Source organism: Ictalurus punctatus, chromosome 8 (assembly GCF_001660625.3).
Source record: "Ictalurus punctatus breed USDA103 chromosome 8, Coco_2.0, whole genome shotgun sequence".
In the NCBI taxonomy this organism is placed as follows: Eukaryota; Metazoa; Chordata; class Actinopteri; order Siluriformes; family Ictaluridae; genus Ictalurus; species Ictalurus punctatus.
Genome location: NC_030423.2, coordinates 15,200,930 through 15,222,581, shown reverse-complemented (window position 1 = coordinate 15,222,581; position 21,652 = coordinate 15,200,930). Strand labels below are relative to the sequence as shown.

Genomic DNA, 21,652 nt, shown 5'->3' with positions numbered 1-21,652 from the left:
TATTTATTTATTTATTTAAACATTGATGTAACCACATATACATACTACATACACATGTCGGTGTATGTTATAAATATTTTTAATCATGTATTGGCTACTAATGACCAAAAATCGCAGTTGTGTCTCTCTCTAATTCTATGGACTCAAATAGTCCGCAAATAACTTCCGGGTACTATCTGAGGTTTACATTAATCACGTGACGATCAAACGTTCAGAACTTCCTATGACACTCTCTCTCTCTGAGCGATACATAGTTGCGAGTAGCTGCCCTCGCGCGCGTGACGTCACGTTTCCACAGGTGCAGTGCAGCTAATGTGCGTCCCAATATCCAATTTTAGCATCCAAAACACTGTGCTATTCTAGGCCATAGTGTCTGTTACGATGGCGTCAGGTAGACATGGTGGGGTATAGCGGTAGTAAACAGTGTTTAGTAGTAATCCAGAGTGCGTGTGTTTGGGACTGGGACGTGCTGTACTGGAGCTGTATGAGGAGCGTGTGCTGTCGAGGGAGGATTTAAAGCACGCAGATAGGAATGTCGCCGGAAGGTGACCGCCTGAGTCACGGTTTTGGTTTGTTCAGTTGTTTTCGAATTCACACCGGCGTTTAAAAACACACTTCGCTAAATGGAAGCGTTTCACGGGATTTAAACTGCGCTGCGAGTCTGAACAACAACATGGGGTTGAACAACAGGTGAAATAATCTCCTCTTGGCTGTAGGTAAGCGGCGCTGCTGTCAACGGAGGCATCTTCTGCTTCGTTTAGTAAAACTGGCTTGTTCTATTTTTAGTTTCTACACGTTGTTTAGTCTTGCAGGTGTGACACCTGTAGAGTAATGCGAGTGTAACCTTTTACCTTTCTGTACAAAGCTTAGAGAACATTTCACTTCACTCCGGTAACTCGGCTAGCTACAGGTTTATTAAATTTAAAAAAGACAGAAATTCCCAGCATTAAAAAAGTGTGTACACAGTTTATGTAAAAACAGGGTACATTTGTTAAAACTGTCCTCATGTCAAGAATAGTCTTTTTATGGGGGAATATAAATATTATTTTTATGTTTTAAATGTTTTTAGATTCTTCAAGGAATATTAACCAGCCTGAATCACCTGAGAGTGAAATGGTTTCCTCTAGGTAGTATCCACAGATACTTTTCCACAAGTGGGTAAAAACAGGCTACATTTCTTATGGTGTCACGACCTTGTTGTTTTTCTTTATCTTTTTTTTTTCCTCATGTTTTTAGACTGGTAAAATATTATACCCAGTTCTTAGTACCATTTCAATCCTTCAGGGATTCATTCAGAAATGTAAGACTCGCACATCTTACAAGGAAACGTAATGCATCATGTTTATTCATTTGAATGATGAGACTTAATTTTCAACATTTATGACCTAAATGTGAGGATGGTGTGTTACAGCTCCTCCTTGCGTGACCACCTTTGACATTTGTCTGGATTTCAGTGGGGCGCACACATGCCTCACACTTCCAGGGTTGGGGGTTCGATTCCCACCGCTGCCCTGTGTGTAGAGTTTGTATGTTCTCCCCGTGCTGTGGGGGTTTCTTCCAGGTGTCATGTTTGGCATGTCCAAAGTGTATGTGATCGTTCCCTGTGATGGACGCAATACCTGGACGTATACCCCGTCCAGGGTGTACCCTGGGCCTTGTGCCTCCTGGGCTCGGCTCCCTGTGACCCAGTATTATAAGCGGTATAGCAAAAGGATGGATTTGAGTGTAAAACTCATCAATAAACGTTTTTCGATAAACAGAACAATTATCACAACAATCCACGTAGGAGATCAAGTCGCTTCAAGGTATTACAAAAAAAAATAAACAAAATCAAGGGAAAATGGGGAGAGTTGCCAAAAGTAGACACTTCCTGATATTTTTTTTCCCCAAAGAGGACAATTACGATAAAGTGAAATTTACACAGTGTCACAAGCTTGTTGTCGCAAAGTAAACATTTAATGTGTTGCATCTCCTTTCCTGTTACAACATTACAGTTGGATCTCAACTAATCTTACTACTCACTTGCTTTGTAATACAAAGAGCTTAGTGGAATGTTCAAGCTTTCTGATATTATAATACTATTTTATTATTATTATTAATCGTACATTGATGGGGACTTGAAAGAAAACCTGGATGAACTTAACTGTAATCTAGCTTCTTTTCTTTTTACACTGGAGAGTCAACTGAAATAAGAATGACAAAATAAAAATTTCATGCAACTCCAAGATCTTTTAGGATTTAAAAAAAAGTCAGTTCACAGAGTATTGTTACAGTTTACAATCTCTTGTTTCTGCAAGAATTGCTGTTTCAATATAGGCTAGTTCTTCATATTTCAGTAAATCATAATGTACAGGGTGAACCAAAATTCTCCATACGTACGGTTCTATGTTTACCAGCCCCACGTCTGTTGTGCCTTCGTCATGGGATGTTCGTGGACGTACACTCGTAGTTGTTTCTTGTAACTCCTAATGTTTTTTGTTAGTCAGCTTCCTGATCCAGCCATGAGAATGATTTCAGTACGTTTTTGTTAGGGAAGAGTGATATCTTATCGTTTGTGATACAGCGGTAGAAATTCTCCCCACAGTAAGAATTAGTCTTCCCGTGATAGTAACGATAAAGCCTAGTTGATGAAGTATTTCTATGTTCTACGATGTGCGACCCATTCGCAGCTCATGCGCAGAGCAAAAACAAGTATGGCAGAAGGTGGCCATGAAGCCGTGGAGGAGTTTATCGCTAAACAAGAAGGCCAGTTCTACAATATGGAAATGGTTTAGTTACAGAAAATCAGTTACTTTTAGATCAAGGTTTGTGATTCTGAGGCTCTCAAGACTGCATACAGCTGTCACTTGTAGCTAAAAACAGTGGTGAATGGTACTGTATTTATATCATCACTGATATCGTTATCACAATAAACACCAGAACATATTGTGATATAGTTTTAAGTCCATATCGCCCATCTTTAATTCTTCTTTTGTCAAAGGGATTCTTAAAGGTTATCTGAAGGAAATATATATATATATATATATATATATATATATATATATATATATATATATATATATATATACACATACATACATACATACATACATACATACATACATACATACATACATACATACATACATACATACAATGTATGTATATGTGTGAAAAAGTTTGGAAGACATTTTGCTCTAAAGTGTTAATTTCCCTGATGTATGGAGACTTCTGGGACACCCTGTGTTATGCTTTAGCATTTTATTCGTGTAACATCAAGGCTTTTTGTCAGTAAGTTATTATATGATAAGATTGTCTGCTGTCTTTGAATCTTTCTTTTCTTTTCTTTCTTTATTTAATTTTTAAATATCTGCACTTCTGTCCTCATATGAGTTAAGGGCCACTGCTCACTTCTATCAGAGCTGTTATTGTTGTGGGGAAGTGGTAGTGCAGTGCCTGAGCTTCTGAAATCCCATCCTCAAGCTCTAAATTTAAAAAAAAATATAAGGTGTCATAGAGCCATTGTTAACTCGTTGAGGGACTCGTAACCCTCAGCTGCTTAGTTCTGTGCTTGGATGGTATTTTTGCTTCTAAAATAAAATAAAAAGAAATTAATCAACTACTGGGTGGTGTGATGGTGATACCATCCCCAAGCTGATTATTTTTCAGTAACATCACGTCTTAACATGTTTTCTTCCTCTTCTGCCACAGTGATTTGCAAAAGCGAACAAATTTTCATTTGTGAAAGAAAGACACACCATACTTAAAAAAAAAAAAAAAAAAAAAAAAAAAAAAAAAATTACTGTATAGTGACTTTTAATGTTCTGGAAAGTTCACAAAGGAAGTTTGTTCCTGTTATCACTTACACAACAGGTGTTCCCTCACCATCATCTCAAACATGACAGCTGGTCATGTTAAAGAACTTCTTTTTAATCCATCTGTATGGTGTCCTAGCTACAAGTCAGTTTGAATGAGCTGTTCTATAGGAAATATAATGTATTAGATTAATATCAATCTTGCATTGGGCACTCTAGTCAGAGCTACAGAAAGTTACTCTGACCAATCAGAATTAATAATGCAGCAGCACTGTGGTCTGAATAAATGTCATCAGGAAATTGTCCTGGAGTATGGAAATAATAATCAGTAAATAGTTCATTATGTGTTGTGAGCATCCTGGCAAATCCCATTTGTTTCACATGAGCATTATTGGAATTAAATGAATCACAGCATGTGTAAGAACCAACAATCATGTGGTTTGAAGTCAAATTGTGTTTGCAAAAAGAAAGGAAAAGAAAACGCCAGGCGCTCTAACCACGTAACATGAGCTTTTATTCCATGCATTGCAACGCAGTGATACATGATGTCTTCTGCCTTCTCTCTGCCATTGTGTAACAGCAGGTCCTGTGCACATGTTTGTGTCTAATTTGCACCATGCCTTGTTAATCTGTTCACAGCTACTCAGTTTACAGTCTGTGTTTTGTTTAACTTTCACAGTCGTCTGTAAGTCAATCACATCTGCTGCAGCTCTGTAGGATGTTTAGGCTCTTCATATCAAGTTAAGTCTGTGTCTTGCTTTATTTGTCCTTCATACTGTAGTTGCTTAAATGTCAGGTGAAGCGGTTTATCAATCCACTCTTGGATACATATTGAGCAATATGCAACAAGTGGGTGAGACACAATCTAGCATCGCTGCCTCACAGCTGTAGGGTCATCCAGTTGATCCAGTTTCTCCCTTGTGTTCATGTGGGTTTCCTCCCATGTGTTCATGGGTTTCCTCCCGTTTCAGTCCATTGAGCTCTCCAGTTTCCTCCCACCTCCCTTAAACATAGCAGTAGGTTAATTGGCTGTTCAAAATCGTGCCGACGTGTGAATGTGTTTGTGTGTAGAGTTTAACAGATTGATCGGTTTTGCCTATTAATTGGCACCGATAACCGATTGCTGGAACTATGTTTTTCCCGGTTGCGTCCCTTGTGGGAACAGCTGAGAATCCGCTGTCATTATACAGTACGAGAGCGGCGTCTGGAGGCAAAATGAAAACTATCACTGACAAATTTAGTTGTTATTTGAAATGTGTGTTTTTGTTTTTTTTGGATGTCTCTATTTTTATTTGTTATTTGAAGTGTTATTTTTTTGGTTCAGTTTGGAAGTATTTCTTTTTTTACTTTAATATTTATTAATATATTAATATTGATATGTTTTTCATTTAAAAAAGTACAGAGCATTTTTCATGGCACAGTCAGTACTGTTTATTTTTGTTATGAAGCTCAGCAGTATTTTACTTTTAGTGTTACGTTTTCATTCAGTATCAGTTTTTAAAACTGATCATTGCTTTAATCAGTTATTGGCAGGTACCGCCCAAATTAGAGGATTGGTGTCAGTAAAATCCACTATCGGTCAACCTCTATTTGTGCTTGGTGCTAGTGTCCCGTTAGGGGTGTATTCCTGCCTTATATGCCTCGTGTTCCCGGGATAGGCTCCAGTTCTGATGCAGTCCTGACCAGGATAACGTTCTTACTGAAGATGAACGGAGTCCAGATAGCATGCTGGTGGTCTGGTATAATTTAGAGCATATTTGAAACTGCACAGAGATTTTGCTTGTCATTTACCCTCTGATGTTACTTTCGGTAGTGTGTATGTGTATTTCCTCCTGCTTGTTCTGTTTAGACTTTAGGCTGCTTCCTCAGCAAGTGTCATTTCCTTTTCACAAGCTGCTGCAGTCAGTCACTCCTATCCAGTTTTTTTTTTTGTGTGTGTGTGTGTGTGTGTCTGTCCTGACTGGCCTTATCCCATTCCCTCCTGCTAATGGCCCCTCCTTCCTCTGATACACTCTTCCACTGACCCACCCATCCCCCTTCAGTCACACATCCATGCCACTTGAGGCCTTGCAGTCTGACTCAGTGGAGAAAGTTACTCCAGTCAGATGCATGTGTGTTTGTGCCAGACTTTTTCCTCTGATGAAACACACAGCTCTGCCCTGCTCTGTCTACACAGGAAGATCTAGCATCGATTGATCTCGGACTCTGAAGGTAACAATGCTCTTTAAGAGATATTTTAAGCAATAGTGTCTTGTAGCAGACCTGCTGTTTTCCTCCCGGCTCGACTGCAGAAACACTGCACTGCACTGCACCACTTTTAACAGGGCTGTCAGAGCTCTGCGAAACATGCTGAGCAGGGGCTTTTTTTCTGTTTGTGTACATGCGAGCTCAGCTCAACTTGCGCGATTTATCCCAGTAGGAGATCTGTGTGGTTTGCTTTGGTAAAGTGTAAGTTGAAGCTTTGTATTTCTTTGAATGTTGACACAGCTGAAGCGAGCAAACAGAAAAAATTGTGCTTGATGCTTTCCCAGGAATTTTTTTTTTTTGCCCCCCCCACTTGTCATGTAGCACGTTTCGGACAACGTTCGGTTCTTCTTATTTAAATGAAGGTTTCTTAAGGTCAAGGACTATATGGACTCTTGCTACATTTCAAGAGGGGACACTTTTTTTTTCCTCTTTTTTTTTTTTTTTTAAAAATTATTTTTTTATTTTTTTTTATTTTCTTGTGGTTGTTCCACCCCAGAAGACATAACAGTGCTTATCAGTCGAGGTTGAATGGCTCCAACTTCTGTTCTGTCTGCAAACAGCTTTAACAGTACTTGTGTTCATTTTGGAAATTGTTAATCCTAATTGGAATCTATATTTTCAGAGAAACGTCCTAAATTGGGATTTTAATGTACTCTGGTTGGTAACCTTAAGAGTACATAATGCTCTTTACTTTACTGAAGGACATAATTACCATTAATACCTTAAGGACCAGTGTTGTACCTTTTCGAGGTGGTGTTTACATTGTTAATACTGTTGGGAACACGAAGGGACATGTACAGTACCTTTTCCTGACAATTATAAAATTTAAATTTAGTGAGTTGTTTTGATCTAGATTATATCTGGGGACTGTCACTTCACTTGGCAAAGGCAAGTGAAATGCTTCCTTCCTCTTCAAGTGACCTTCAGTCCCTGGCTTTCTCATTTTATACAACTGAGCAGTTGAGGGTTAAAGGCTTTGCTCATGGGCCCAGCATCGACAACTTGGCAGTGCTGGGATTTGAACTCCCGACCTTCCGATCAGTAGTACAGCGTCTTATCCTCCTGAGTTGCATGCTCACTGGTGTCTGGTATCTGATATCTTGATGCTAAGCGGAAGTACTATGTTTTCCCAGCTGTCAAGCAGGCCTAGTATGGAGCGTCGATTTGGGAGGCTAAGTAGGCAGGGAACGTCAGAGGAACTCCCTGAGCTGAAGGAGGTGGCTGAAGAGGTGAGTTGCCAGATACCAGTGGTTTCTGTGGAAGATGTGGATGGAGCCGTTGAGGACTCCTTCGAGAATGAAGAGGAGAACGTGGGGAGGATGAGGAAGACCGCACAGGAAGAGGCAACAGACAGGGAGAAGGTGGCTCAGAGGCAGCTCATGGCCATCCGAGAGCTGGTGGACACGGAGAGGAACTACCTGAAGTACCTACAGATTTGCACAGTTACTATCCGCAGCAACCTACAGAAGCTACAGGTAGGTCCGCTTCTCAGTTTTCTTGTGACGTTTCATCTGATCATTGCTACATTCGATCGCTTCAGCACAGACAAATTAGACAGCCTCTATGTATCAAGATGTCTGGACTTGACTGTAATTACAAGTGTGATGTAAATATTAAGACTATTTTTCATCCAGTGAAGAAAATAGAATCAGAATATTAAACCTGTGCCTAGAAGTCCACTTGTATATATGTGCTGTTCTGTAGTTAATGTATAAGCTTCTAGCAGTGGCAAGAAAAAGTATGTGAACCTTTTGGAATTTCGTGGTTTTCTGTATAAATTTGTCATAGAATGTGATCTGATCTTCATCTAAGTCAAGGGTATTGACAAATATAATGTGTCTAAAATAATAACACAAAATAAATTATGATCCTTCATAACTTTATTGAACATACTCATTCAACATTCAAAATGGCAGTGGAAAAAGTAACTGAACCCTTAGAATTAATAACTGGTTGACCCCCCCACGGCAGCAATAACCTCAACCAGGCGTTTCCTGTAGCTGTGGATCAGACCTGCACTTCAGGAGGAATTTTAGCCCATTCTTCCTGGCAGAACTGCTTTAGCTCGGTCATATTCTTTGGACGTCTCATGAGTATGGCTCTCTTCAAGTCATTCCATAACATCTCTAGTGGGTTGAGGTCTAGGCTCTGACTCTGGCCACTCCAAACAGTGGATTTTGTTTTTCTGAAACACACAGTGGAGCATTCTGTTGTGGACTTGCTCCGGTGTTTTGGGTCGTTGTCCTGTTGCATCACCCAACTTCTACACAGTTTCAGCTGACGTACAGACATGCTCACATTATCCTGAAGAATTGTCTGATATACTTGGGATTTCATCTTTCCCTCAGTGATTGCAAGCTGGCCAGGCCCTGATGCAGCAAAGCAGGCCCAAATCATGATGTTTCTTCCACCATACTTTACGGTTGGGATGATGTTTTCATGATATGCCGTGCCCTTTCTACACCAGATGTAGTACTGTGTGGTTTTTCCAAATAGTTCAATCTTAGTTACATCAATCCACAAAACATTTTGCCAATACCGCTGTAGAGTGTCAGTGTGCTCTTTTGCAAACTTTAGGCGTGCAGCAATGTTCTTTTTAGTAAGCAGTGGTGTCCTGTCGTAGATACCCTGCTTGTTCAATGTTTTACGCATTGTAGACTCATGAACAGAGATGTTAGCCAATTCCAATGATGCCTTCAAATCTTTGGCTGTCATTCGGGGTTGTTTCTTTACCTCATTGATGAGTCTTCGTTGTGCTCTTGGTGTCATTTTGACTGGGCGCCCACTTCTTGGTAGAGTAGCAACAGTCCCAAAGTGTCTCCATTTGTAGAATGTATACCTAACTGTAGACTGGTGAATTTCTAAAGTCTTTGAAATCACTATGTGACCCTTGCCAGCTTTATGTAAATCAACAATTCTTGATCGTAGATCCTCTGAAAGCTCTTTTTGGCGAGGCATGGCTCACATAAGCGTGTGCTTCTTGTGCAGAGCAAACTCCAAAAGTTTGAGGGGTTTTTATCAGTCAAGGTAGCTGTAGTCCACACCTCCAAACTCATTTTCTTAACGAGACTCCAGGTGTGCTAAAACCTGACTCCAATTAGTTTTTTTTGAAGTCATTAATTCAAGGGTTCACATACTTCTTCCACAGGCACTGAGTTTTTTTTTATGTTTTGTTTTGTTTTTTTTTTTTTTTTTTTGGTTGTTCTCAATAAAGACATGAAAGATCTGAATTTATTTTGTGTATTTTTTTTTTTTTTAGACACATTATATTTATCAATACCCTTGACTTAGATGAAGATCAGATCACATTTTATTACAAATTTATACAGAAAACCATAAAATTCCAAAAGGTTCACATACTTTTTTTTTGCCACTGTATGTATGGAATAAAACAGGATGAGGAAGTTATTTTAGAATAACAGCATAGCCTGATCTGTTTTATTATTGTTATATTACAGCAATTTGTCAGTGCTAACATTTTTTTTTCATTTATGAAAATACATGTGTTCCATTTAATACTGTAGGGCTTCTGGAAAACAGGTTAGTTCCTGTTATTGCTTATACTATAGCAGTGGTAAACACTTATTCCTTCGCCAGCCTCGCTGTTACAAAACACTGACAGTGGAGCCTCCTCAGATGCAAAAGCAAAATCCTTAAATGGAAATAAACATTTCCTTAGGAAAGATTTCTGAATATCAAGAATTACATGCATTTATTTAATCTGTTTATGTGAAGCGTCTAGGGCTGCAACTAACGATTATTTTCAGAATCGATTAGTTGGCCGATCATATTTATTTATTTATTTTTCGATTAATCGGATTGGGCGATGAATCGGATTAGATAAATTATATCTAACTTATTTTATAGTATTTATGCATTATGTTTATGGATTTACAAAAAGCACCGAATTAAACTACAGTCCTACGTTAAAATTAAAAACTCACTTTCACTGCACCTTGTGGTTTCTGTTACTTGCTGTCTTTAGACATATAATTTAACTTTTTATCATAATGTTTTAATTACACGTTACAGATCTTGCTCGCACTCTCACTGCATCTACGCTGCGCGTGATCAGCAACGCGGCCTCTTTACTAACACATCACTTCCGTTATAATAAACGACAGAATTTACACTGCTAGCACAAAAAATACAGCATATAATCACAATAAACTAAGATTAAACTAAAGCAGCTTGCACCATTTTCCCTGCCCCTTACACACAGTGGAGCATTTTGGATATAAACAAAAGTTTGTCCTCATGCATCAGTTTGATTTCCCTGGTGTTTAAAATTCTCCCCTGCCTTAGAGGACTTGGAAGTTACACACTTTCTTCCGATTTTGCCTTCGTCTGATGGTGACTGAGGTCATGTTGGGAATAAAAGGTAACACTGACTTCTGGTTGATTAAAAAAAAAAAAAAAAAACAGCTAGTGTTATATTTTAGATGATACTACCTTTCTAAAATCCACACACTAGACGGTAGTGCATAGTGTAAGTGTACAGTACTTCATTTGGGACACAACTTTGGTATTTAATCTCCGAAGCTTGTTTTCGGAACAGAAGTAATGTAATGAGTAAACATGCCCCGTGCCGCGCGCATACCAGCTAATCTATAATGAGATTCGTTGACAACGATTTTCATAATTGACTATTATCGATTTTTATCAATTAGTTGTTGCAGCTCTTGAAGTGTCCTTCATACAAGTCCCTGTGTACACTTTTGCTATAGAAATGATTCCATAGTGTATGAGGACAAGTGTGTTAATAGAATCCTATGCTGCACTAGCCTCAGTGTTGCTGTTTATAGAAGATTAATCAACACTGTCTGACTAATCAGAATTGAGAATTCAAATTCAACAGCACTGTGGTATAAAATGTTACATCATAAACCTTCTGACCCCTGCAGCCCCCACTGGTCAATCTGGATGGAATGTTCCAGAACATTGACAAAGTGATGGACGTATCCGTTCGACTCCTGAGCATCCTGGACCAGGCACATATGAAACCCAGTGATCCTAAGTACCTTGAAACTCTCTGTAAGTATTATAGGAAAACTAGACTGTCAAGTTCAAGTTCCTCAGCATGCTTTCTGTGCACTGGCTGCACTTACAGTGTTGATGTGGAAAGTGTAGGTATTTAGAAATTCTTGGCATTGTAGAACAAACAGGAATTTCAAGTTCAAATTCTTCTGAGTACTCGCTCATCTTTCTGATTCACACCCATCAGACTTCAGCCTTATGAGATGTTTGATTGGAATGTACCAAATTTAGCTCTGACACACTCTGAAACCTGCAACGTAATGATGGAGTTGCTTAAGAACCTTTAGAATGTACAAAGGTTTTCAGAAGGCATAGGTGCTGTCTGCATACCGGGGGTGGTGGTGGTTGGAGAGAATAAGCTATTTTAAGTGTTTTTTTTAAAGTGTTTTTTTCCCCCCATATTATTTTTGACAATTATCCTGGCAACACTTATTGTACTTGTAGTCAAAAGTCTGCTCATTTCACCAAATGCATATATGTGGATTACCTTCATTTGTACACATATGAAGAAGAAACATGTTGAAATACATATGTAATTATTTTGAAAATGCAACCAAAGGACACAAAGAAGACAGAGAGAATTTCTCGATTTCTTTCAACATTTAATTCAACTGCAAATATCGCAGCCTTCCTTTGAACACTTAACTTTCCTAGCTTTGTTGGCCCTGTAAAATTGTCTAATGAAGTTTTTGTAGTCCAACAATCCCAGCATCCCATCCATCTTGCTGCAGACTTCCAGGAGACCATCAGTCAGCCTGTTTCTCAGTGGGGTCTTGACCTAAAAATGAAACTGATTTTAAAGGTGTAGTCCAGAATCCTGGCTAAAGATTGTTGCCGCACAACCCGCAAGTGTTTGGAGAAGAAGAAAATGGAGGAATGTATGGAAGTCTTTACTCAGTTTCATGTAAAAACCTGATAAACGCATTTTTACAGAAGACTGCTTTGATGGGGGCCAATCTTCTAATAACTGGTGCCAAGCTTTGCAGGAATAAATTAATGTCATCTTCCCTGCATTGCTCTCTGTGCCCCCCCCCCCCCCCCCCCCCCCCCCCGCCTCCTTAGCTACCAGGTATCTTTCCACAAAGTCTGGTGTCTCTGGCCACTTTCTTTATTTTTGTTAACTTGACCGAACAGGTTCAGAACTTGTAGTGGAACTATACCTATAATGCTTATGACTTTAATAAGATATTAAACTCCCCATTGATTCTCATTTTCTCTGCAATTCCTTGCCACAGAGCTTCTTTTTTGTCAATGTTTTTGTAGTTGCTGTGACTTTTATAAAAAGTTCTCTGTTCTCAGACACCAATGATGATAAGAACTCTACATCCATTCTCTTCTCTCTTCCGGAATACTTTTCTTCAGTGTTTACACTGTTTTCAAAACAGCTTTCTGTGCTATAGTGCCACCAGTCTCACCATATTGTGCAACAGCAGCGGCGCCGGGCACGTGATCTAAAGCTCAAATGTGATTGTATGGCCCGTTTCATCGTGGAGTGACGGGGGAAAAATCGGCACACTGGTCGCGCCTGGTGTGAATAGCTCCATAGGGATCTATGTTTCGACTCGAGCGTTATCAACGTTGTACATTCGTGTTACTTAATCACGCTTGGTGTGAAAGGCCCTTAAGGCTGTGTTCACACACAATGCCTTTTTTAAAGTGATCAGCACCTGTTTTACATAATAATCCTATGGATTAAAACTCCGAGTTTCTTTTGGGATGCTCTCAACTGTATTTTGGAACAGTGTTTTTTTTTGTTTGTTTGGTTTTTTTTTAATATGAAAAAAGTGGTTTTCATCGGAAAAAGATGTTACGTGTAAACACAGCCTAACTTTGTTTAGCTACCAAGCTATGTTAGATACTAACATTAGTTCAGTCAAGGAATCTTTATGTAACTTCAACTAACTAGCATCACTGACTAACATAACTTAATTAGTACATGAATATCTATGTAAGTTAGCTAGGCTGGCTAACTCGCTGTCGCTATTGTTAAGAATTACTCCCTAACAAAAAATAATGTACTTAATTTATGTTGACGGTACTGAGAAATATCCAATCAGCTGTTTGATTAGCTTGACGATGTCAACACCAATCACTCAAACGTTCGTCCAAACACCGATTGTTGATTGGCAGGTCTTTCCTGTTGCCAGCTTACCTTTCCATTTGAGATCAAGCCACCTGTCTGTTTTTTTGCCAGCACAGGGAACTCTCACTGTTGTTTTTACATTCATTCTGATATGTCGCCTAAATGCCTTTTTACATAAATTCAGATTAAGGTCCTCTGCAAAAACACTTATGCACTGTGCTTAAGCCTTTCTATGCTAGGGAAAACCCTGGGTGTAGTAAACGGATACCCTAAATTTAGGTTGGAAATGAAACCCATTTTTATCAGCCATGACAGGAAAGTTACCTCGTTTTTAAGACTCGAGCCATTCCTTTTAACTTGATGGTGAGCAGATTAAAAGAATTACTGCCAATGCCAACCTTAATTTTCACTCTCCTTTTTCGTAGGTGGTTCTTTCCTGCATATGTCAGAAGACATCGAGATGGCGTACAAGGAATATCTGACCAACTATAATAACATCACTGCTATAGAGGAAAGCTATAAGCAGAAGGAAGCCCAGTGGCTCGAAATGGAGAAAGTCATCAAGTCCTCTGTGTAAGTTGCTGTCACACATCGAGTGTTCAGTTTACAGCCTTTTATCACCTTGGAATCAATGAGTTGGCTGATTTGTCTGTCAGTACAAACACCTCTATATAGGCCTGTCACATTTATTATGTAATCTCATAAAAGCTAATGTTTTGAGCTGAAGAAGATTATATGAAGTGATTTGTACATGTTTCCATCGAAACAAATGAAGTTTATTCTTCATTATTACAACATTTACTTAATTACAACAGCGTAGTACATTTATTCATTTATGTACTTTTATTCTAGTAATGTAATTGAGTATTTCAATAATGAATAGTTATTTGTCTTTTCCTTTTGTAACTTTTTTATATGGTAGACAACTTTCACTCACATTAATGTACTACATTGATGCACTACTGCTGTGAATATACTATAAAGGTATCTTAAATTAACCAACTCAATTAAAATCACAGTTTAATCACAGTTGTGTGTACGGCAATTAATTGCCAGTTCAAGTTTCCTAATCATGACAGGCCTATCTGAGTTCTTCCTGAGTACTTACGTCAAAATTTGGAAAAAAAATGAACCAGAAATAATAGGAACATTTTATGCTTTTCTACATAATATATGGCACAGAAGACGGTGTTGCTCATACCTCCATGGTACCCGGTTTGATCTTGCGCTTGGGTTCGATTTTTGCATGTTGTCTTCATGTCCATGTAAGCTTCGGGGTTCTCTGGTTTCTTCCCACCTCCCAAAAAAAACATACTTTTAGGTAGATTGGTGTTGCCTCTAGGTGCGTGTGCATGGTGACCTGTGATGCGCTGGCATTCCATCCAGGGTGTATTCCTATGTTCTTTCCAGTATTCCCAGGATAGGTTCTGGATCCTGGCACCGATAAAATAGTTACTGTACATGAATGCATTATACTTGCATATCCCTGGTATGAAATGTTCAGTTCACCATCTTATATTGTTAATACAGCACATTAACATCTTTCTTTTCTTATTGTCTCTCTCAGACCAGATGTGAATGCCTCCACTCTCAGCTTCTTCTTGGTGATGCCGGTACAGAGAATTGCCCGCTACCCCCTGCTGCTGCAGACCATACAGAAACACACTGATACCCAGCATCCTGCCTACCTCCTGCTGGAGCACACCGCGCACACCGCCGTCCAGCTCAACTGCAGGATTAACGAGTACAAGCGCTTCCGTGAAGTAGGTGAGGACCTGACTTCAGTTCTGGAAACATTTACAGAATCAACACAGTTTTTTTATTTTTTTATTTTTTTATTTTTATGTAAACATGGTTGGCTATTGGTTATTCACAAGAAAGAACTTTTATTATATATATATATATATATATATCTCACTGTTGTTGTGGGGGTTTTTTCATCACATAAAGCTGATAAGTACAAGAAGACCGAAACCCTGACCATCAAAGACAAGATCAACCGACTGAGTGGTCACAGCATTGCTAAGAAGACAGCCAGACTGGGCCAGTACATTAAACATGAAACTGGTATTGTACCAAAGGTATCGCACACTGTTTACTAAAGCGTTCATATAATATGAAGTGAGATTACGCCCTATTGTGAAACAGCTTAATCTTAAACAGCATAGGCTTTGTCTTTCTTGGGATTGGTGTAAATGAGTCTGATGGGCAATCAGATATATATATGCATACCGTATTTAACACTTCACACGTTGAGACTTGGAATCACTTTGCTGAAAAATACTATGGAGTTTAAAAGCCTTGCTGTTTATATACATTTAGAACACACTGTGAGTGCGATGATGATTCATATGTTTTTTTCCTCTATTGACTGTAGGTAAAGGATGAAGAGTTTGATGCCCTTGCAGGCTTTTTCTTTGTTTTGGAGAAAGGTGTCACAGAGCTGCAGGCCAACATGGCAGCCTATCTCAGCCATCTGCAGGTAGGTAAAGAATTCCAACATCCTTTTAAAAACTCTTACTTTACTATGATTTTTATTGCCCTATATCCTGACATTAAAGTAATATCTGTTTGCATTTGTATTGCTTGGTGTTTTGCTTTTGCTTCCATTGCTGTTTTAGCCGGTGATGAGGCTCACCCCAGGACGAAGGATCTGGAAAATCCTGTGGTGTTGAATTTGTCACATCTGTGTGTTCTGATAGTGTAGTGGTATAGTACAATGTTCTGAGCTGTGAACTGTTTTTATTACAGAGGTTCCTCAGCTGTAGTCCAGAGGAGGTTGACTTGGACCTGGAGGGCGAGAAGGCCGCCCTCTTTTCAAAGGAAATTTTTGTCGCACTCAGGCAATGGATATTCCCCGTTTATGTGAGTAGTCAGATTATACATTTATGATAATAGGGGTCAGCGTGTCATGTTGGCCAATCTTCAGTTTCAGTTTTAATGGATTTACTGGACAGCTAATGAAAAAGCCGAAGATGACAAGGAATCTTAGGAAGAAACCTTGAAAGGAACTGGGAATCAAAATTTTAGCCTGATTTGTGGTTGTTGTGTGTTTTTTAAAGTATTTTTAGAGCTGTATTAATCTCACAATTTCAAAAATGTATTTGGAAAATAGGTTTGCAATATTGGCTATATGTTTTATATATTTTTTTTCTATATTGTTTTCATTTCCCATTTGAGGGTTATTGGTAACACATTTTTCTGTGCCAGAAGTTAGCTCTGCCACACTCAGAACCTGTTCAGCTTAATTATTGCAGTCTTCCTTGTGTTTTGCTTGAGATAAAGTTTGTTGATTATCTATTCCAAAGCTTTTAACCCATTCAGACCCAACACACATCCAGTCCTGTAAATGGGGTTATGCGCTATATAGTATATGTATAAATGTACCCTTGGTTCCTGCAGGAAGGCCGACTGAAGACTCTGGTATTCAAACCATTGTCCTCTCTACGTGAGCTGATGGCCGGGCCACACAACCTCATCCGCAAGAGACAGGACAAGCTGCTAGATTTCGAAATAATTGAGGAGAAGAGTAGCTTGAACTATGATGAGCAGGCCATTGCCAACACCTACAAGACTATTAACACACTGTTGGTCAACGAGCTGCCTCAATTCAATGCCAAAGCCATGCAGCTGCTGTGGGCCACTCTGGGTACCTTCAGCTGCCTGCAAAAGGACCTGGCTATGGACATGGAACTGCTCGCCACCAGCTTTACTCATCAGGTTGGTAGAGGAAGGGCGAGTGGGGAAAAACAATGGCTTTTGTAATGAGTTTATGCATAGCATGGGGTGTCCAATTCCCATAATCCTGTAAGTCAGAGAAACAGATGGTCTTTGTTTTGCACTCTGTTCCAGTTAGTAGGAGCTTAGCTGGATATAGAGCTTCACATTTTACTACACTGGTGTAAAAAGAAAAAGCCCTGATACATTCATATGACCAGGTTACACACCTCTGACAAGGTGGAACCCACCAACCAGGAAACACGTCTCGACCAAGAGGCTGAATACAAATGTTATGATTTTATCTTTCTCTCTCTTTTCTTTATACAGCTCCCACACACTCATCTAGACAGCAATGCATTCTGGGAGTGGGCAGAGAGGTCAGTGCTGGAGGGTGCCAGGAAGCTGGAGACGCTGTGTCAGAGTGTTCAGGATGAGCTCAATGCTCCCATTGTGCAGGTCCGTCCCAGCACAGAGCCCGGTTATTTGTCCATGCTGTGTGGGTTACAGCGTGTCCACCCTTAACTTATTATGGAGCTTGTGAGCCATAGTAGAATGTTGTAGGAAAATGGGCTCAGTAGAGCCATTCACCTTGAATTAGCCAGCCTAAGGGTCATGTGTTTCAGATGAGCCCGCCCATTAAGCAAACTTCTCTCCAAGTCAAGCACTTCTATTTTTACAGCTGGGAGCAAACATCTGTCGTCTATTTGTACAACTCCTTTTAATAAGGAACATATGACCAGGCTATGAGAAAGATAGCAAAGTATGTGTCTTAAAATGCAGTTCTATTCCTTTTCCTTATTCCTTAAATTTTATTTGAACAAAATAAGTAAACATGACAGTTGTCATTATTCATAATTGGTGTGACTCTCCAGTTTGTTAAATGCCATTACTTCACTGTCTGTGGTTACTGATGGTGGATGTAAGGTCATTTCTTCATCTGATGAGAATGTTGAACAGGCAGATTTTGACCGATGAGTTGCTTCTGATCCGTTCAGCATAGTATCAGAGCGTCCTTTCTAACCCATAGCTTATGTTTGTTGCTGTCATTTATACTGACATCTTCATATGCAGGCCTTGAATGACCAAAGTCTAAGTCCTGTGTATGATCGGAGCCCTGCTTTATTTCATGGACATATAGAGATAATTATTAACTTAACAGCTGACTGGTCTATTTGCACACCATTTTTGGAGGACAGGAGCATTTAAAGATGTTTTCTAATTATGTGTCCAAGACATCCAGCTGCACCAAATGAACAACTCAAATGCCATGTTGCATGAGTAGTGATGTAATATCTGTACTGTATTTTGTAGTTTGGCAGGAGCTTGCAAGACTGTGGCTTTGACATGGTGTCATGGGCAATAATTACAACAGGGAGTCAGATACATTATGCTAAACACATAACATTACCATACCCAGTGACAAAGCTTTAGTTGACAGTTCCATAACTTATAATTATTTGCATTTGTTTGACAAAATAAATAGCAGTGACACCACTGATACTTCATAAATATCATTTTGAAATGTGATTTTGCCACACTTGTATGTGTATGTGCTTTTGTATGACTGGCTAAGTCCATTACTTTCCTTGACTATAGCAGTGTCTTGTGTATGAGAGTCAGGTACATTATTCCCATTAGCTAAAAGCATAGCATCATGAAAACAGTAACAAGCTTCCCAGGTTCACAGCAGTAAGAAATAAGGAGGGTTGGGGTGGGGGGGTCATCAACAGGGCGACGTGGTGGTTTTCATTTCCACTAGAAGATTTTCCAATAATAAAACACCATGAAGTGTTTTATTCCTCTTATAACACAGCAGTTTTCCAATGAATTCAATTTAAAATGTATTAATATGGGACATGTAATACTTATAATTTAAGACATATAATTTATAGTTACATTTAATACATTCTGGAACATCTATGAGACAAATTAGTTCCTGTTATCACTTACATTATATCAGCCAGTCTCCCCCCGCCCCCCTTGACATAAATAAGAGAAAAAAAGATCGCAAAGACCGGACAGCACAAACTCGTCCGTCCTGAAGACTTTCTTGTGGCGAAAAAGTGAAGACATTACATAAACGTCTCCTTACAGAAAGCTTCTCCATATCAGTGATTTTAGATGTTTTAAAAGAAATAACAGCATGTTTTTTAAACCATTTATTATTAGTCCTAGATATAGACGATGTGTTATGGTATAATAGTATTACAGTTGAAATCAAAATTATTCAACCCCATTGCAAATCAGGTTTGTCAGATTTTACAGGCTTTTAGCTGTTTGCGATGAACAAATCATACAAAAGCAATTGAAATAGTTCAACACAACGAATGCTTCAAGTGGTTTCCCCAAATTCAACTGAAAATGCAACTTATAATGACTTTCTCCAGTTTCAAATTATTCAACCCCTTCATGGAAAGCATCTTTAGTACTTAGTGGAGCCCCCTTTTGCTGTTATGACCTGCTGCATACGAGATGCATAGCTTCTGGCAGCGTTCCTGAGGAATCTTAGCCCATTACTCATGAGCAACGGCCTCCAGTTCAGTAATATTCTTGGGTTTGTATGCTGCAACCGCCTTCTTCAAATCCCACCAGAGATTTTCTATGGGGTTCAAGTCAGGTGACTGTGATGGCCCTGTAGAATCTTCCAGGACTACTTCAGCAACCAAGCCTTGGTGGAATTTGAGGTATGCTTGGGATCATTGTCCTGTCGGAAGGTCCAATGACACCCAAGCTACAGCTTCCTCACAGACGGCATGATGTTTTCTCCTAGGATTTCCTGTTACTTCAATGAATCCATCTTGCCTCCCACACGCTGCAGGTTTCCAGTGCCAGAGGATGCAAAGCAGCCCCAGAGCATCACCGAGCCACCACCAGAGTGTTCTTTCTTCATTCTTCTTCCTTCAGACATACCGCTGATCCATCATGCTGAAAAGTTTTGTTTCATCGCTCCACAGAACAGAATCCCAAAAGGTCTGTGGCTTATTTATATGATTTTGAGCCGACCTTTCTTATGCTTTTGGGTCAGTAGTGGTGTACGTCTTGGAGTTCTGGCATGGAAACCTTCTGCGTTTAGTACGTGCCTTAATGTGCTCACTGAAACCTCAGTGCCTGTTGCCACCAAGTCTTGCAACAGGTCTTTTGCAGTCACTCGAGTGTTTTTCACAACCTGCCTTCTCAGAAATCTGGTTGCAGCCGTTGATGGCTTCCTTTTTTCTGCCCCATCAAGGTATTTCATGGATTTTCTGCCCCTAGCCAGTTCAAGTATTTCATGTGTTCCAGCGCAAGCACACCTGATGCAACTAATGAAACCCTTGATTAGTTGCATCAAGTGTGTTCCAGACAACACCTGTTTTGCATATTTGTGCTGTTGTGAGGGATTCTATTCAGGGGGTTGAATAATTTTGAAACTGTTAATCATTATAAATTGCACTTCCAGTTGAATTTGGGGAAACCACTTGAAGCATTCCTTGTGTTGAACTATTTCAATTGCTTTTGTTCGATTTGTTCACTGCAAACAGCTGAAAGTCTGTAAATTTTGACAATAAACCTGATTTGCAATGGGGGTTGAATAATTTCAATTGCAGCTGTATAGTAACCTGTGCATGTTTTTTTTTTTTTTTTTTTTTTTTTTTTTTTTTTTTTTTTTTTTTTTTTTTCTTTGATAAAATAAGTAACAGTGACACCACTGTCCTTCTGTCCATGGAGTTGTGACAACACTGATAACAATGTATGTGTGTGTGATTGTGAGTTTTGTGTGTGATCCATCAGCCTGTTGTCACAGTGTCTGAGAAGCGTCTGAAACAGTTGATGGACAGACATGGCACAGAAAAGCTCTACCAGCTGGTCGGCCCTGTGGTGGCTACGCGTGACCTTGACCTCAACCTGAGCAAAGGTGAGCTGGTGGCTGTGATCAGTGAAATGGACACACGAGGGGACAGACGCCGCTGGCTGGTGGATGCAGGAGGTATTCATTATTCATTTGTTATCGTTCAATACAACACTAATAGCAAGAGTGCATGAAAGGCAGATCTAATAAAAACATCTGTGCAGACCAGCTAACATGTAAGGTGACAAGAGACATCGAGACAAATGAAGAGAACATGACTTGAATGTTCGAAGAACTCCACATTGGTCCTTTATTCTATGTAATGTATTGATGTGCATTTCTAGAACAGCATGTGCTGTTTCAACAAACTTCCTGATAGTCAAATGTTTTGAACCTGGAGTGTCTTAATTTTTGTTACAGCTTCATCACAGGTAGACAAAATCAAGCAGCAAAGAAATAAGGAAAAATATTAAACACATGTTGCAGAATAGACATTAATGTTTGTATGTAAGAATTTATCTTATCTGGCCACTGTAAGAACTGAATGAGACTCTGAGTGAGTGTTTTATTCAAGGCCAGACACTTTTGGGGGGGAAAAATTGTTATAGATAAGACTTATAGACCACGATAGTGTTAAGGGATAATAGACTGTGTCTAGACAGTTTATAGTAAAATAAAAAGCCACACAATTTTTTTTTTTTATTTTTTTTATTTTTTATAAAACAGTCCACTAATTTGATTGGACAAGCGACGTTCCAAAGGTACTAATATATCAGCCCTGGTACATTTCACCGTTCGTATCACTCCACTTAACTGTGAATCCTTACATAAAATTCCTGTTCTAGCAATAGAAACTGTCAGTACACTTCCTATGAGCTGTCAATCATTGTGTGTGTTGCATGGCAACACACAATGCTCTATGCAGCTGTAGCTTCTTTGGGCGCT

At 39.3% G+C, this 21,652-nt stretch overlaps 1 protein-coding gene across 4 annotated transcripts in view; it reads left to right on the top strand.

Annotated features, from left to right (window-relative positions):
* Window positions 1-238: 238 nt before the first annotated feature.
* arhgef37 (Rho guanine nucleotide exchange factor (GEF) 37) overlaps window positions 239-21,652 on the top strand; it is a 30,246-nt gene continuing 8,832 nt past the window's right edge. Inside the window, exons 1-11 of one of the 4 annotated variants that reach the window (XR_006982948.2) lie at window positions 239-716; window positions 7,175-7,516; window positions 10,946-11,075; window positions 13,587-13,734; window positions 14,729-14,928; window positions 15,112-15,242; window positions 15,539-15,643; window positions 15,913-16,026; window positions 16,564-16,881; window positions 17,209-17,337; window positions 20,650-20,845. Coding sequence is in view for 3 of the 4 variants with exons in the window: in XM_017474929.3 (XP_017330418.1) it covers window positions 7,193-7,516; window positions 10,946-11,075; window positions 13,587-13,734; window positions 14,729-14,928; window positions 15,112-15,242; window positions 15,539-15,643; window positions 15,913-16,026; window positions 16,564-16,881; window positions 17,209-17,337; window positions 20,650-20,845 (1,795 nt within the window). In the remaining variant the exon portion in view is untranslated. Of the gene's footprint in view, window positions 717-5,726; window positions 6,006-7,174; window positions 7,517-10,945; window positions 11,076-13,586; window positions 13,735-14,728; window positions 14,929-15,111; window positions 15,243-15,538; window positions 15,644-15,912; window positions 16,027-16,563; window positions 16,882-17,208; window positions 17,338-20,649; window positions 20,846-21,652 lie in introns of those variants that run through there. The other 3 variants (XM_017474929.3, XM_017474928.3, XM_017474930.3) reach the window with 3 other exon arrangements.